Here is an 18695-nt window from a genome sequence, read left to right as displayed (position 1 = left end):
TGTAAAACCATAATGTGTTATCTCTCTTTGAAATTAATCCAATTAACCCAAAGATATATGAAAATTGTGTTTTCATTCTGCAGTTAACATTAATCTAAATGTGCCATTGCTTCTTCCTAGCGTGATTCGTAAGCCCAAAGCATTGCTTTTTTTTTTTTTTTTGTAGTCTTTCAATGTATTTCCCATGTTACACATCTTTGCTACAAGTTATATGAAAGGACTTTCTGATAGTGAAATTTTTTTGACTACTGTGTTTAGGAGGATGTGAGTTTTATCTTTGTTTTATTCTTCTTGTTGAAAAATTGCCATTTTTCTTTCAGTTACTTTATCAAATCCATTCTTCTCATACCCAGAATACATAATCTGCCCTAGTAGATTAACAACAGATTTAGAGAACTCCTTTTCTTCCCTGACCCATGTGAGGTCTTGGACCACTTAAATCCAAGTAGAAGAGTATCATCCTTCTTTGACAAAGAAAGAGAAAAGAGATTGTCCTCTTTGTTATAGGAGTTTTTACCCCCATCTCTTTGTAGTTTATTCCTACCTATTGGAGGAGACTAAGAGTTTGTGTGTGCCCTCAGGGCAGAGAAAGGGAGGTATCTGTGTTTCAAGATAGCCAGATTTTTTTTTTTTTTGACAGAGAGACAGAGCGGGAACACAAGCAGGTAGAGTGGGAGAGGGAGAAGCAGGGTCCCAGGAAGCCTGATGTGGGGCTCAATCCCAGGACCCTGGGATCATGACCTGAGCCAAAGGCAGACACTTAACGACTAAGCCACCCAGGCGCCCCTAGCCAGATTCTTAAAGGGGTAGGGCACTCTCTTTAGCTTGTCCCCTTGGAGATGTCAGTAGACCAATATCACTCCTAGATGATAAATTTAACAGATTCTAGGTATTTTGAGAGGGTATCATTGGGAAACCTTTGCCAGTCTCTAGGAGTCTGAACACTGCACTAATGAGCCTTTTTGTATAGACTGCAATTTGCAGAAAGGCCCAGGGCTGGTCCAGGTGGAGTCCGTCTTCAGCCAACTAACTCATTTCAGAAATTCTGATAATTATAGAGTTGCGTGTCAACAAAGTTTCATATTATTAAATGAGTGGAATTTAAAAATCACTTATTCATAAGATAAACTAGTGATCTCCATTTTTGGTTGCCCATATCAGCAGTAAAAATCCAAGTGTGTATATTTACTATAAAATACATTATGTACATTATAAAATTTACATGAAAAAAAGATGTTTTTAAAGGATGAGAGTAGAAAAATTTATATTATTTTCTTCCTGCACCCCAATGGATTGTCTTAAAATGGCTATTCTAATATATTCAATCTGAACATGCCAAAGGTTTTTCCTTAACATTCCTTTTGGTTAACACAAAACTGTCCTTTCATCAGATTTATGTAAGCTCTGATAACTCAGAGACCCCTCCATGGACACCTGACTTTCCTATATGATTTTATTTCCTAATCTCTTGTTTTAGAAAATAGAAAGGAAGGATTTGTTTGTCCCTTTTTGTGATGTACGTATAGATTATTAATTTCTGTTCATTTTCAAGTTAAGCTAAAAAGATAAAAAAATAGATTTACATTTTACCAGGTTACAAGCAATTTCCTTGTTCTAAGGCTGCTTTTGTTTTTAAGGTCATGGGCCGTTTTCTCATATGTTTGATGGAAGATTTATTCCACTTGCTCGCCCAAATGTGGAATGGACGGTATGTATTCATATATTCAATAGTTAGCAAAGACTATTTAAGCAGCCATTGCTTTGTGATAGTATACTTCCCCATTACAGTGTACTCATATTCATATGTGTGTGTGTGTGTGTGTGTGTGTGTATTTAATTTGATCTCCCAGTAGTCTTTAAGGAAAGAATCATTATCTACATTTTTATAAGTGTAAAGGAACTTGAAGCTCACAGAGGTATACTGATATACAAAAAAATCACAAAGCTTGGGGCGCCTGGGTGGCAGTTAGTTAAGTGAATGACTCTTGGTTTCGGGTTAGGTCATGATCTCATGGGTTGTCAGATAGAGCCCCTCGTTGGCCTCTGCACTCAGCACAGTCTCCTTCGTCTCCTTCTCCCTCTGCCCCTTCCTCCTGCTCGCACGTGCGCGCTCTCTCTCTCTCTCAAAAGAATAAATAAATCTTAAAAAAAAAAAAATCACAAAGCTGTTAAATGGTAGAGCCAGCTCTAGAAAACCAGGTTTTCTAGCTGCTAAATTTTTAAAAAAGATTTTATTTATTTGAGAGAGACAGAGACAGAGCACAGTGGGGTGGAGGGGGAGAGGGAGAAGCAGACTCTCTGCTGAGTGGGAAGCCCAACTCGGGGCTCAGTCCCAGGACCCCCAGATCATGACCTGAGCCAAAGCCAGATGCTTAACAAACTGAGCCACCCAGGTGTCCCTCTAGCTGCTAATTTAATGCTCTTACTATTCTATCACACTATTGAAAAAATAAATAAAAGGCCAACTCCATTTTAACTTTTTTTTTTAAATCATGAAGTAGCCAATACCAGGGAAGTTTCATCATTTATATTAATTGAACTATTTTTTTTTAAAGATTTTATTTATTTATTCATGAGAGACAGAGAGAGAGAGGCAGAGGGAGAAGCAGGCTCCCGAGAAACAGGGAGCCCAATGTGGGGCTCGATCCCAGGACTCTGGGATCATGACCTGAGCCGAAGGCAGACGCTTAACCATCTGAGCCACCCAGGCGCCCTTAATTGAACTATTTTATAATTAGGATATGTGGGTGGCTGACCCATATTTTTGGAATCAATTTTTGAAAAGTGAAGTTATGCTGGCTTCCATTTTTTACCACATTGTATTTCTGGAACATGGAGTAGAAAAGGATATTAATATGTACTGAATGGTTCTTCCACATCAACCTCTATTTTCTTTCTTTCTTTTTTTAAAATATTTTACTTTTCTTAAGTAACATCTACACCCAATGTGGGGCTTGAACTCATGACCCCGATATCAAGAGCCACATGCTTCACCAACTGAGCCAACCAGGCGCCCCTACTTTTCTTTCTTTCAAAGGAAAAATTCATATATAGTAAGTTGTACTGATCTTAAATGTACAGTTCAGTGAATTTTTTTAAAGTTTGTTGTTGGTTTGTTTTAAGTAATCTCTACACCTAACATGGGGCTCAAACTCACAACCCCAAGATCAAGAGTCGCACACTCCACTGACTGAGCCAGTCAGGTGCCCTGGTTCAGTGAATTTTGGCAGGAGTATATATCCACCTAACCACTACCCAAGTCAGGGTATGGAATGTCTTCATCTTCTTGGAAAATTCTCAGTCAATGCCTACTTCTCCCTCATCACCTTCTGAGTTTTATAAACTAAGATTAGCTTTGTCTATTCTTAGATTTGTTATAAGTAGAATCATATCGTAGATACTCTTTTGTGTCTTGGTTTCTTTTATTTTTTTATTTTTTATTATTTTATTATTTTTTTATTGTGTCTTGCTTTTATTCACACAACATGATTGTGAGATTCCTTCCCGTTGCATGCATCACCTTTTGATCCCTGCTTATTGCTGAGTTAGTATTCCATTGTATGGGTAAGTTGTGATTTGTTTATTTTTTCCCTTTGATAGGATTTGGGTTGTTTTCACTTTTTGACTACTACAAATGAGGTTGCTGTACACGTCACTGTACATGATTTTTGTGGAACATGTCTTCATTTCTTTTAGGTAAAATGCCTCAAAGTGCCAGGTCATAAAGTAGATGCGTGTTTACTTTGTTAGAAACTCCCAGACCTCTCCCATATTGTACCATTTTATGCTCTGTAAGCACTGTGGGAGATTTACTGTCCCATAGCCTCATCAACATCTGGTTTTTTAGGTTAACCTAATGAGTGTCAAGTGGTGCTTTGGGGTTTTTTGGTTTTTATTGACGTTCTTCAATGTATGTTGAATACCATTTCCTGTACTTTGTTATTGATACTATCTTTTGCGAAGAGTTCTTTCAACATTAAAAAATGTTGTTTGCCTTTTAATTGTTGATCTGAGTAATTATATATATGATACAACTGTACATACATGTGTAATAGTGTATGTTGTAACTATATATATCTATCTATCCATAAAACAGATGTATGTATTGTAAAGATTTTTTTCCCATCTCGAACTTGCCAATTCATTTTTTTTTAATGGTGCCTTTTGAGAAACAAATTTTAAATTCTTTTTTTTTTTTTAAGATTTTATTTATTTATTTGACACAGAGAGACACAGCGAGAGAGGGGACACAAGCAGGGGGAGGGAGTGGGAGAGGGAGAAGCGGGCTTCCTGCCGAGCAGGGAGCCCGATGTGGGGCTCTTCCCAGGACCCTGGGATCATGACCTGAGCCGAAGGCAGACGCTTAACGACTGAGCCACCCAGGCGCCCCAAATTTTGAATTCTGATGAAGTATTCTGGTTCTTCGACTAAGATGGGTAGTTTCTCTGTAGTTTTGCTGCCTTGGGGCCTCATGATAAAGGACATAAAAGAACTGGCATATTGCCCAAGGCTTTTTTCGAAGTGTTAACTTGGAAAAAGCTCACGTCTCTCTGCTTTTGGTTGCCTGCCAGTACCTGTAGGAAGTTGTCCAGACTTAATAGTTGTTTTCTTCAGCAAGGCTGATCTAAAAAGGATCTATTCAGTCATTTGCAAGTCTTTGTATTTATTTTTTAAAGTAGGCTCCACTCCCAGCATGGGGCTTGAACTCACAACCCTGAGATCAAGGCGTCCCGTTTCCAAGTCTTTGTATTTGAAAATTTGGCCTTTCAGAGGTGTCTGGATGGCACAATCAGTTAGGTGTCTGATTCTTGGATTTCGGTTCAGGCCCTGATCTCAGGGTCATGGGATCAAGCCCCACGTGGGGCTCCTTGCTCGGCACTGAGTAGGCTTGAGAGTCTCTTTCCTTCTGCCCCTCCCACTCGTGCGCTCTCTCTCTCTCTCTCTCTAAAATAAATACATCTTCCAAAAAAAATTTTATAAAAGATTTATTTATTTATTTTTGAGAGAGAGAGAGAGAGAGAGAGACAGTGGAGGGAAGGGCAGAGAGAATCCCCAAGCCAACCCCTTGCTGAGAGTAGAGCCTGACACAGGGCTTGATCCCACGACCCATGAGATCATGACTGAAACTGAAACCAAGAGTCAGATGTCTACCTGACTAAGCCACCCAGGCACCCCTATTTATTTATTTATTTATTTTTAAATTTTTGTTCTTTTAAAGATTTCTTTATTAGAGAGAGAGAGCACATGAGCAGGGAGAGGGCCAGAGGGAGAAGGAGAGAAGCAGGTTCCCTGCTGAGTATGGAGTCTGATGCTTGGCTCCATCTCAGGACCCTTAAATCATGACCTGAGCCAAAACCAAAAGTCAGACACTATCTATTTATTTGAGAGAGAGAGAGAGAGAGAGAGAGTGAGCACGGGAGCAGGGGAGGGACAGAGGGAGAGGGAAACAGAATCCCAAGCAGACTCCATGCTGAGCGGGGAGCCCGACTTGGGGCTCAATCCCATGACCCCAAGATCACCCTCCAAGCCGAAATCATGAGTCAGATGCCCAACCACCAACTCACCCAGGCGCCCCTATTCCACACTTTCTTAATTATTATTACTTTATAATAAGTCTTCATAGTTGGTAGTACAGTTGTTTGCATCCTATTCTTTTATTGAGGATCTTTGGCCCTTGGCTCTTCTATTTTAAATTTTATAATTTTCTCCATAAAGGTTTTATAGATCTTCTGTTATATTTACTTCTGAGTTGCTTATAATTTTCCTTGCTCTTGTCCAAACTATCTTTGTGGGACTTAGATTTTTCTGTATATATACATTTTTTGGGGGGTGCCTGGCTGGTTCAGTTGGTGGAGCATGGGTCTCTTGATCTCTGGCTTATGAGTTTGAGCCCCATATTGGGTGTAGAGATTACTTAATAAAAATCTTTTAAAAAGTAATATGTTTTTTTCTGAACCATTTGAAAGTAAGTTGTAGACAAACCCCTTTATTCCTAAATACTTCAGTGGGTATTTCCTAAAAACAGCATTCTCTTACATGACCTCAGTACAAGTACCTAAACCGGAAAATTAATATCGATGCTATACTGTTATCTAATTTTTATTTCTTTCAAATTGCACCAATTGTCCATATAGAAAAGGAGGAAGAAAACTTTTTTTTCCTCCCTGGTTCATACATACTACTTAGTTGCTATTTTTCTTTACTCTCCTTTGATCTGGAACAAGTCTTCAGTCTTTATCTTTTTTTTTTTTTTAAGATTTTATTTATTTATTTGATAGAGAGCACAAGCAGGCAGGGAGGCAGGCAGGGAGGCAGGGAGAGGGAGGGGGAGAGGCAGACTCTCTGCGGAGCAGGGAGCCCGATGCGGGGCTTGATCCCAGGACCCCGGGATCATGACCTGAGCCGGAGGCAGCCGCTTAACCGACTGAGCCACCCAGGCGCCCCCTTCAGTCTTTATCTTTTATGACCTTGTTATTTTTTGAAGAGTACAGTTGAGTTGTTTCCGGAATGTCCTTCAGTTTGTCTGATGTTTGCAGTTTTCTGATACATACTGTCAGACTGTGTTTTTGGCAGAATGCCACATTGTATCTTCTTAGTATATCACATTGGAGGCACATCAAATCTGTTTAGCACACTGCTAGTGATTTTAACTTTGATCACTTGATTCAGTGTTTACCAATGTTTACCAGATTTCCCCATTATAAACTTTAACTGTTTTTTCTCTTTGTAATTAATATGCGTCTTGATTCAATTTTTTTTAAAAATAGTTGTAGGACCATTTAGGTTTTTGTTTTCATATTGAATCAGTTTTTGGTAGGACCTGTGATGGCACCGATCTCTTCAGGGGATCATTTGATTTTTACAATTATGAATGAGAGAGCGGAGACAGAGTAAAAAGAGGCCAGTTTGAGATTCCCACCTCGATGGTGACCACAAAGCTCTAAAACACTTTTGTTTTTACTGGCAAGTTTGCAGTTACCCCTTTTCACCACTAGATGGAACTGCTAACAGAATTTGTGACGATGTTTCAAGGCTGATGAAATGAACTGAATTTTTTTTTTGAAATTTTAAATTTTATTTTAAGTAGGCTTCACACCCAATGTGGGGCTTGAACTCACGACTCAAGATCAAGGGTCTCATGCTCCACTGACTGAGCCAGCCAGGCACCCCAGTTGAACTGAATTTTATAGTGATTCTACCTGTATGACCGGGTAATATTCTTCTGTACCATACTGTGCAGTACGTTTGTACTGTAAATGATTATATCTCATTAAATATATTTATTACTTTTTTAAAAAAATTTATTTATTTATTTGACAGAGAGAGAGAGCACACAAGTGCACAAGCAGGGGGAGTGGCAGGCAGGCAGGCAGAGGGAGAAGCAGGCTCTCCGCTGAGCAGGGAGCTTGAAGTGGGACTGGATCCCAAGACCCTGGGATCATGACCTGAGCCAAAGGCAGACACTTAACCAACTGAGCCACCCAGGTTCCCCACGTTAAATATATTTATGAAATAATGATGAACATGATACATAAAAGGCTTATTGGTAGTAAAATAGAGACAAATTTGACAGATTTTTTAAAAATATCTGCAAGGGATGCCTGGGTACTCAGTCGGTGAGGCATCTGACTCTTGATCTTAGCTCAGGTCTCGATCTCAGGATCCTGAGGTAAAGCCCTGCATTGGGCTCCATGCTGGGTGTGTAGTCTGCTTAAAAAAAAAATCTGCAAGACAGTAGCTGAAAGCTAGATAATTAACATGCAATAGAAATTTATCTTTGAATTACCTGGAATCAAGAATAATTTGGATTATCTGGGGTCCCTAATGTACTAGAGTCTATAACAGACCATACTGTGTTGACTTTTCCTAGCATGAACAGGGCTCAGTGATGATGTTTGAGCACCTAGTTAATTCTAATGGACTCAAAGAAGTCATGGAATACTATGGTCTCATCCCTGAAGAAGACATTTGCTTTATCAAGGAACAAATTACAGGACCACTTGAATCACCAATCAAAGATTCTTCGGTAAGTTTGTGTACAACTTAATTTGAATTGACTGTGTTTCCCATCTAGCCTTTTCTAGTTTTCTTCAGAGCTATATGAAGAGAGACATTTGGCTATTTTAAGGAGACTAAATGATAAAATACATTATATGTTTCTACTGTGTAATACCAAAAAAAATGAAAGGCTTATCTATTTTTTTAATCTCTTAACTGAGATCTTTAGAAGTTACCCCCCAAATTAAAATACCTATGTAAATATTTTTTGGCAAGTAGATATGCAGTATTCTATATAGGAGTCGGAGGTAATATCATTTGGAAAATGTAAAAGTATGTGTCTTGTTTCCCCATTAAAATTAACATGTTTGAGTGCTGGGGGGAAAGGTGTGAGGGAATGGGAAGTCGGGGGGAGGGAAAAATGAGGGGGGGCAGGACTCAGAAAAGGAAATTTAAAAAGAAAAAAATAAAATGATAAAAAAATAGCATCTGAAATATTTAGATATATGAAGCCCTAGAAAAAAAGTTGAATAGTTCAAAGGAAAATCTCTTTATTTGTTTGTTTGTTTGTTTGAATTAAAAAGAAGTTGAGGGGCGCCTGGGTGCCATGGTTGATTAAGTGTCCAACTCTTGGTTTTGCCTCAGGTCATGATCTCAGGGTTCTGAGATTGAGCCCCATGTCAGGCTCTGTGCTGAGCATGGAGCCTACTTGGGATTCTCTCTCTCCTTCTCCATCTGCCCCCCCCCCCGATAGATAGATAAATGATAGATAGATAGATAGACAGACAGACAGACGGACAGATTAATGGGGCACCTGGGTGGCTCACTTGGTTAAGCATCTGCCTTCTCCTCAGGTCATGATCCCAGGGTTCTGGGATCAAGCCCCACCTGGGGCTCCCTGCTCAGCAGGGAGTCTCCTTCTTCCTCTGCCTCTCCTCCTGCTCATGCTCACTCTTTCTCAAATAGATAAATAAAATAGTTTAAAAAAATAATAAAAAAGTTGAAAAATAATTTCCCTCTAAGTTTTTTTTCCTTGAATAAATATACAAATCTATTTGTAAGATATAAGATGAAGAGCTGGATTTTGAGGCAAATACTCTATTTCCAAAATAGGGGAGCTTCAAAAAAAATTTTTTTTTAAGATTTCATTTATTTATTTGACAGAGAGAGAGTATAAACGGGAGAGGGGAGCTACAGAGGGAGCAGGAATAGGAGTCTCCCCGCTGAGCAGGGAGCCCGATGTGGGGCTCGATCCCAGGACCCTGGGATCATGACCCGAGCCAAAGGCAGACACTTAACGACTGAGCCACCCAGGCACCCTCAGATTTTATATTTTAAAGAAATTTTTAAGCCAAGAAAAGAAGAAAGCTTGTTGGTTATGAGAAATGTAACGAGTTAGGATCCCTTTTTTTTTTTAAGATTTTTTTTTTTATTTATTCATTTGAGACAGAGAGATACAGAGGGAGAGAGAGCATGAGCAGGGGGAGGTGCAGAGGCAGAGGGAGAAGCAGGCTCTCCGCTGAGCAGGGAGCCGGATATGGGACTCGATCCCAGGACCCTGGGATCACGACCTGAGCCGAAGGCAGAGGCTTAACCATCTCAGCCACCCAGGCGCCCCGAGTTACGATCCTTTCAATGGCAAAAGGTTTAGTATTAACAGGATATCACATACCTTAGCATTTCTTTAACCTTTCCTACTAGTTTAGAAATTAAGTGGAAGAGGGAAAGAGTAGAACCTCCTAAGTTATCTCACATTCCCATTCAAGTATCTGTTTATGATTTTTAGGTGAACACAGTTGCTTTGCTTTGCTTGTAAATAGATGGTTCATATCCTAAAACTTTGGTGAGTTTTCTTGTCTTCCAGTGGCCATATAAAGGGCGTCCTAAAGAGAAAAGCTTCCTTTATGAGATAGTGGCCAATAAAAGAAATGGCATCGATGTGGACAAATGGGATTATTTTGCCAGGTATGCTCTGAACACTTCAGAAAAATTGGTTAAAATCCTTACATGCTTTAAATATATTTAATTTTTACCTAAATAAAAAATGAAATTCTTGTGTACATTTAGTGTTAATATTTAAGGTACAGTTTCCTCGTTGAAAAATTTTATCTCTCTGCTTTGGAATCTTTCCAGGGACTGCCATCATCTTGGAATCCAAAATAATTTTGATTACCAGCGCTTTATTAAATTTGCCCGTGTCTGTGAAGTAGATAATAGGAAGCGTATTTGTACTAGAGATAAGGTGAGTTATGTCAGAGGAACAATAGAGAAGCTGTAGTTCCTAGTTCCAAGTCTAGAAGTAATCATTCAATAATTTGGAAAAATCACAACCTGGTAAATTGTCAATCATTTTACTTTACACTTAGCACTTGTAAGTATCTAAAAGTTCTTTTCACTTCTGCAAAATTACAACAGACATTTATTGAGTATGGTGCTGGGCACTGTTCTAAGTGCTTTAGGTGGATTAACTTGGTCCTCACAACCCTATGAAATAGATACTATTTTTATGCCACTTAATAGGTGAGCAAACTGAAGCACAGAGAAGACATATAGTTAATAAATGGCAGAACTGGAGTTTCAGCCCAGAAAGTTTGACTCAAGTCTCAGCCTTAACCATAATTAGTTATCTATGTTAGTGTTTCATAATAGGTAAAATACTAAATCATTAGGTCCCTGCTAGATTAGAGTCATGTAACTAAAGAGTAGTATGGGATTTTACCATAGAAAGTCTTTCTTTGGGCGCCTGGATGGCTCAGTCGGTTAAGCATCTGCCTTTGGCTCAGGTCGTGATCCCAGAGTCCTGGGATCAAGAATGCATTGGGCTCCTTTCTCAGCAGGGAGCCTGCTTCTCCCTCTGCCTGCCGCTCCCCCTGCTTGTACTCTGTCTCTCTCTGACAAATAAGTCTTAAAAAAAAAAAAGTCTTTTGAGAATAAAGAATATAAGAAGAAGAATGCCTAACTTCTAGACTTGTTGAGAAGATTAAAAAACATATTGAAGATGCCTAAAACAGAACCTGCTACAGAGTTAAAAAAATAGATTAAGAAGAAAAGTTGAGGGACGCCTGGGTGGCTCAGTCGGTTAAACGTTTGCCTTCGGCTCGGGTCATGATCCCAGGGTCCTGGGATCGAGTCCCGCATCGGGCTCCCTGCTCGGCGGGAAGCCTGCTTCTCCCTCTCCCTCTGCCTGCAGCTCCCCCTGCTTGTGCTTGCTCTCTCTCTGACAAATAAACAAATAAAGTCTTAAAAAAAAAAAAAGAAGAAGAAGAAGAAAAGTTGCAAACCCAGAAGAAATGGTTTTCCTAACCTGCCTTGTAGTTTTTTAATGGACTCAGGGATTTTAATGAGGTAGCTCCTGTGCATAGACTTCTTGTCTGTCACCGTCCCTTTTCCTTGTCCTATGTACTTGTCTCCTAACAAGGGTAACATAACCTGACCCTGCAATAATATTTATTTCATGTTTTCCTTCAGGAGGTTGGGAATCTGTATGACATGTTCCATACTCGCAACTCTTTGCACCGCAGAGCTTATCAACACAAAGTTGGCAACATCATTGATACGATGTAAGAAATTTGACTGCTATTTCTCCATAAAATTTTTTATGATGCTTTGTTAGATCATTCTTGGGTCAAGTTGAGATTTCTAGGTGAATTCAAGTGAATTTTAAATGAATAAATCTAAAATGGTTCCCTTACTACAACAAAAAACTAGCATAAAGTAAAGGGAGGAGAATGCATAAAGGGGATAGATGAAGGGTGGAAGAGTTGGCTTCAACTAGTCATGAAGAGGCATGGCTTAGACCCTCCCCAGAGCTAGTTGCTTCTGTGCCAGATGTTAGTATCAAGGTGAGAGATAAGACGTGAATAATTGACACTCTAAAACTAATGACAAAAAGTTAATTTTAAGGATGAAGATTAATGTCTGTCCTCACCCCGTCAGTTATTTTTCAAAATTAGTGGAAAATAGTGAAGCCGATAGGAATTTCACCTCTTTTCCCCAACCCAGTGAGAACCATAGCAGAAAAGTTCGGCCAAGTACAGATAAAAGTACAGCCCACACATCTCTCTGAGACTCAAAGACCCATGAAGAGTTCTCAAAAGCAGAGTGTGAATTAATTCCATGTCTCTGAAATAGTTCTAAACTGACATGAGCAGACTAGTTAGAATACATCCACCCATTTGTATGGTTGTTCCTTTGATAAGAAGTTTTTGTTTTTAATTCAGAGAGTTCAGAGAGATCTAGGTTCAAAGCCTGGTATTGCTTCTTCCCAACTTGGGTAAACGAAAATACTTCATTTCTGCATCTATAAAATGGAGGCTGATTACATCTATCTTGTTGGAAAGATTAAATAAGATAATATATCCAAAGCCCTACATAATGCCTGGATCCCAGTAAACATGGTAGCTCACAAATCACCATGCGCTTATTTATGCCTTTATGTATGATCCAAAAACAGTTGTCTTTAGAACATCATGTCTCAGGATTTTACTTCTTTGAAGTAGAAAGATTTCTTTAACTTTAAGCATGCCATTAAGCAAATACTCAAATTTTCTCATAAGCATAAAATTTTTATGAAATGATCTTTAGGATTACAGATGCTTTCCTCAAAGCAGACCCCTACATAGAGATTACAGGTGCTGAAGGAAAAAAGTACCACATTTCTACAGCAATTGATGACATGGAAGCCTTCACTAAGCTAACAGGTAAGAGCCAGAAGGTAACATAGGTGGTCCATCTCAGATAAAGTTAAGCTGTCCCTGGATCACAGATGGGTTATTTTCCAAACATTCCAATATATTTGGCTTCTCAAGTGATTATATGCTTTTGGAATTGAGTTTTATCTCTGCTTTGTATTAACAATATAACCTTGATAAAGTTATTTAACCTCTCTGACTCTTAGTTTCCTCATCTATAAAATGGGAGTATTGCTATCTTGCATAGAGTTTTGTCATAGTATTTAAATGAGGCATAACACCTAGTATTGTACGTGGCATGTAAGTACCCAATGTTTACTATTATTTAAGTTATAATACAGCTGGACTAATAGCAGACTCGCCCTTTTAACATTATTTTTGTTGTAAAACACAGGGAACCAGGAACATTTTGCCACACTAAAGCAGAAATGAAACCTGCAGCTTAGGGTGGGAAGGGAGAGGTGAAGGAGTTGCAGCTGGTTATTTCACATGGGGAAGTGCAGACTGAGCAATAAAGATCAACAGAGCAAAAGGAGTAGACAAAAAAGTATGTACCAGTTGCAGTTCTTAGTTGCATATCATGAAACTGATTGTGTTTAAGAAGAAAGTTAGAGGGGCACCTGGGTGGCTCAGTTGGTTAAGCGACTGCCTTCGGCTCGGGTCGTGATCCTGGGGTCCCGGGATCGAGTCCCACGTTGGGCTCCCTGCTCAGCGGGGAGTCTGCTTCTCCCTCTGACCCTCCCCCCTCTCGTGCTCTCTATCTCTCATTCTCTCTCTCTCAAATAAATAAATAAAATCTTTAAAAAAAAAAAAAGAAGAAAATTAGAAAGCAGTCACATAGCTTGTAGAATCCGTGGAAAGGCTGGAGATTCTTTTTTTTTTTTTTTTTTAAGATTTTATTTATTTGGGGCGCCTGCGTGGCTCAGTCGTTAAGCGTCTGCCTTCGGCTCAGGTCATGATCCCAGGGTCCTGGGATCAAGCCCCGCATCGGGCTCCCTGCTCAGCGGGAAGCCTGCTTCTCCCTCTCCCACGCCTCCTGCTTGTGTTCCCTCTCTCGCTGTCTCCCTCTGTTGAATAAATAAATAAAAAATCTTAAAAAAAAAAAGATTTTATTTATTTGAAAGAGAAATAGAGAGCGAGCGAGCGAGAGCACAAGCAGGGTGAAGGGCAGAGGGAGAAGCAGACTACCCGCTGAGCAGGAAGCCTGATGTGGGACTCGATGCCAGGACTCTGGGACCATGACTTGAGCCAAAGGCAGATGCTTAACCAACTGAGCCACCTAGGCACTCAAGGCTGGAGATTCTTAAAATGAGCAAAAACAACACAAGCTCAGTGGCCTAAGACAGCCAAGATCACTTTCCATGAGGTTCCTGTGAGTGGTACTACTACTCTTCCATCACTGCTCGATTCTGCAGCCCGCTGCCAGAATGAGACCCATACCAGTTCCTCTGAGACTCTCTTTGAAGAACCAGTATTCTTCATGTCCAACCATTCGCAGATTGATACTTTTGTAGAACACTAAAAATGAATTACCAGTAAAATGAAATAGGGGGGGCAGGACATACAAAATACAAGCCCAAATATTTAGTATTGAGTTTGACAGACTTATATATTTCAATAAATTTAATCAAAAGAAACAAAAATTTAAATAAGAAAAGTTATATATATTATTCTTTAAAAATATGTGTGTAGGTAATGCAGAGTCCCTATTACACTTGTAACTTTTTAGTCATATTCTAATCATAAATAAATCAAAAATTAGAAGTGAAACAGTGATTCCTCATATTAGCTATCTTTGTGCACACTCAGAACATTGTGTATATCAGTATTTAAGGTTTATAATATAACAAGTGATTTTCCTTCTTAATCTAGATTAGGTGACACAGTCCCTCACAGGGGATAATGTGTATCTAAATTGTTTCTCTGTTTTGTTTTAATAACATCATAGTTGATACTAACCTCCCACTGTTGTGTTGGTAGGAATGAAAGATGAGGTTATATAACAATTTGAGCAAGTTGGGGCCTATTTTTAACTTTGTTCATAATGAAGCAGATGATGCCAAAAGTCATCTTAAAAAAAAAAAAAGTCATCTTCGGTCTTCATCAGAAGCCAGTTCTAACAATTTATCCTGTAACATTATATTACATTTCTACCATCTCTTGGTGAAAAGAAATGAATTGGGGATTTTATGCACTTTTGGGTTAACTGACAAAACATAAAGTATACAGTTTAATGTGATCTTACCACATGATTGTACAGAGCTCTTACTCACCGTGAAGGTTCTATAATGCCCAAACTGGCTTTTACCCTGTTCAGTGAGATGAATCCACTGATTTTTTTTTTTTTTGAATCCACTGATTATGCACTTGGATATTGTATTAATGTCAAAAATGCCAGATAAAATATTAGGTCACATTTTTGTGCTTTATCTGCCAGAGTATGGGAGAACAAGCATATGGACTTTCCAGCTGTCATCATTTGAGACAGGGATAATCTTATCTTTCTTGCATACTATTCGGAGCATTGCTATAATCCTTATTGGCCTTAACTACCTGACCTGGAAGGAATAAGTCCATGTGAGCCTTTGCCATGTTACCTTTGCTGCTTTTCCAAAAGTCAACTTACTTTATCTAGAAGTCTCCAGTTCTTGTTTTTTAATTTTTTAGAATGTTTTTCCACTTACTGGGAAGTGTTGAAAACCTACAACAGTGTTGAAAGAATTTTACAGTGAACACTTGTACACTCACCCCCGAAATTCTAGAATTTACTGAACTTGCTTTATTACTTATCACTTACCATTCACCCCCTAAATTCTAGCATTTACTGAAGTTGCTTTATTACTTATCTATCATTTACCATCCATCTTATTAATCCATTTTATTTTATCCATCTTATTAATCCATCTTAATTTTGATGCATTTTAAAGTTTTTTTTTTAATTTTTAAAAAGAGATTATTTTTAGGAAGAGAGAAAGTGTGCATGTGCGTGTGTGTGCATGATGGGGGAAGATCTCCAGCAAACTCCCTGCTGGGTGCAGAGCCCAACATGGGGCTCGATCCCAGGACCCTAAGGTCATGACATGAGCCGAAACCAAGAGTCGGACGCTCAACTGACTGAACCGCCCAGGTGCCCCAATTTTGATGCATTTTAAAGTAAATTGCATGGGGCACCTGGGTGGTTCAGACAGTTAAGCAGTTGCCTTCAGCTCAAGTCATGACCCCAGGGTTCTGGGATCAAGCCCTGCCTCAGGCTCCCTGCTCTGTGGAGAGCCTGCTTCTCCCTCTCCCTCTGCCTGCCACTCCCCCTGCTTGTGCTCTCTCTCCCTCTGTCAAATAAATAAAATCTTTAAAAAAAAATAAATTGCAGATACCACTACACTTTACCTTAACTCCCTTAGCATGCAGATTAACTAAAGTTCAACAATTAATTTTAGATTTTTTCCTTTTAATGTAAAATTCACATGCAATTTGTATAAATGTACAAATCTTACATACATTTGCTAGTGTTTTGACATATGCAAGATACAGAACTTCATCTTCTCCTTAGAAAGTTCTATTATACTTCTTCCCAGTCAATTCCTGCCCCCGCCTCACCCCTAGAAACAACCACAACTTGCCAATTCTAGACTTTTTTTTTTAAAGATTTTATTTATTTACTTGAGAGAGAGAGAATGAGAGATAGCACAAGAGGGAAGAGGGTCAGAGGGAGAAGCAGACTCCCCGCTGAGCAGGGAGCCTGATGTGGGACTCGATCCCGGACTCCAGGATCATGACCTGAGCCGAAGGCAGTTGCTTAACCAACTGAGCCACCCAGGCGCCCTAGGCTTTTTTTAAGTTTATTTATTTTTAATAATCTCTACACTCAACATGGGGCTCAAACTCAGGACACTGAGATCAAGAGTCGCATGTTCTTCCAATTGAGCCAGCCAGGCGCCCCTATTCTAGACTTTTATATAAATGGAATCATACAGTGTGTACTCCTCTCTGTAGGGCTCCTTTTTACTCAATGTTGAGTATTTGAGATTCATCCAGACTGCATGCATCACTAGTTTATTCCTTTTTATTGCTGAGTAATAGTTCATCATATGAACATAGTTTATCTGTCCTCTCTGCTTCCTAGTTTCCTATTTATAAATGTTCCTATAAATATTCCTATAAATGCTTCAGCCTGCATGGAAGTTGGCTATCTTAAGCATTGCAAATGTTATGACCACTGTCTTAGGTAACCATTTTCTTACATTAGTCTTTATCCTTCAGTATTCCTAAGCAATAGGTGGACCTTACTTCCCTTCCTTCCTCTGCAAGCCCCCTTATCCTGAAATCCCTTAATTAAATTGGAATGATAGAATGTTAAATTTATTTATTTATTTTTTAAAGATTTTATTTATTTATTTATTCGAGAGAGAGAGAATGAGAGAGAGAGAGAGAGAGCACATGAGAGGGGGAAGGGTCAGAGGGAGAAGCAGACTCCCTGCTGAGCAGGGAGCCCGATGTGGGACTCGATCCCGGGACTCCAGGATCATGACCTGAGCCGAAGGCAGTCGCTTAACCAACTGAGCCACCCAGGCGCCCAGAATGTTAAATTTAAAATTTACTTAAAACTCCTCAAGGGGTGCCTGGGTGGCTCAGGCAGTTAAGCGTCTGCCTTCGGCTCAGGTCATTATCCCAGGGTCCTGGGATCGAGCCTGCATCAGGCTCCTTGCTCAGTGGGGAGCCTGCTTCTCCCTCTGCATGCTGCTCCCCATGCTTGTGTTCTCTCTCTCTCTCTCCCTCTGACAAATAAAATCTTAAAAAGAAAAAAACCACCTCCTCAAATGAGGAAACAGAGGCCAAGTGGGGGAAAGCAACTTCTTCTAATAAATGGCAAAGCTAAACTCAAGTCTTCTGACTCCAAAGTTGAATGTTGCTTATACTATTTTAGAGTGATATACAGTTATTCAGTTTAACATACAAGCAGTGTCCTTAACTTTCATACATAACTCTTTTCTGAACACAAATATGTGGAACAAATAGAGCTTTCCCACATGGCTAGTGGGAATGCAAATGGTACAGTCACTTTGAAAAAGTTTAGCATTTTCATATAAATGTATGTTTATCCTATGATCCAATAATTCCGCTTCTACCTGCTTACCCAACAGAAATGAAAATGTAAGTCCACCTAAAAGCCTGTACCTTATAAGAATAAGGTAAAAGGCATAAGAAATACCATCAGTAAAATTCTGTGGGGTTCAAAGGAAGGAGGAATTACATCTCTAGTTTGGTTGGATTGAGGAAGATTTCACAGTGAGGTGCCTTTTAAGATGAATCTTGGAGATTAGTAGGCTTTCAAGAAGTGAGATTTTGGGGCACCTGGCTGGCTCACTCAGTGGAGCATGTGACTCTTGATACTGGGGTCATGAGCTCAAGCCCTGTGTTGGGCATAGAGAATACTTAAAAATAAATTAAATTAAAAAAAGAAGTGCGGGACGCCTGGTTGGCTCAGTTGGTAGAGCAGGTGACTCTTGATCTTAGGGCTGTGAGTTTGAGCCCCATTTTGGGTGTAGAGATTACTTAAAAAAAATAAAAAGAAGTGAGATCCTGTGATGGGGGAAGCATTCCATTAATTCACCCAGGAATAGGGTAGCTAAAGGCATGGATTAGAAAAGTGTGGCCTTACTATGTTAAAGTAAAATTGCTGTTTTTCAAACTGTGTGTATAATAATATGTAAAGAAATAATAAAAACTATAGATGGACAGGTGGTTTGTAAAAAGCATCACTGAGAGGATGAGGAATGTGTTAACCATAGATTGATTAGGGAGGAATGTATACACATCAGTGAGGTGAATGACATAAGGCTGTTAATATTTTATTTTGCCAAGAAAAAGCATTTTTGGTAAAACTCATATTGCAAAATGCAATAATTGATTCAGTCAACGATTACCAATTAATGCTAAGCCATTGGCTGAAAACTTACTGGGATAATTATACAGTCTCAAAATATTACCCTGTGGATTATTTGTTAATTA

The 18695-nt window shown here is 39.3% G+C and overlaps 1 protein-coding gene across 1 annotated transcript in view; it reads left to right on the top strand.

Moving 5' to 3' along the window:
• Nucleotides 1-18695, top strand: part of SAMHD1 (SAM and HD domain containing deoxynucleoside triphosphate triphosphohydrolase 1) — a 56719-nt gene that overhangs the window by 23176 nt on the left and 14848 nt on the right. Inside the window, exons 6-11 of the mRNA XM_028118549.2 lie at nt 1638-1708; nt 7871-8026; nt 9863-9963; nt 10132-10240; nt 11467-11558; nt 12583-12698. Coding sequence (XP_027974350.1) covers nt 1638-1708; nt 7871-8026; nt 9863-9963; nt 10132-10240; nt 11467-11558; nt 12583-12698 — 645 coding nt within the window. The remainder of the gene's footprint in view (nt 1-1637; nt 1709-7870; nt 8027-9862; nt 9964-10131; nt 10241-11466; nt 11559-12582; nt 12699-18695) is intronic.

This window comes from Eumetopias jubatus, unplaced genomic scaffold (genome assembly GCF_037043125.1).
Source record: "Eumetopias jubatus isolate StellerSeaLion01/CBP00866 unplaced genomic scaffold, mEumJub1_p1.0 scaffold_9, whole genome shotgun sequence".
Classification (NCBI taxonomy): Eukaryota; Metazoa; Chordata; class Mammalia; order Carnivora; family Otariidae; genus Eumetopias; species Eumetopias jubatus.
This window is presented reverse-complemented; position numbering and strand designations above follow the sequence as displayed.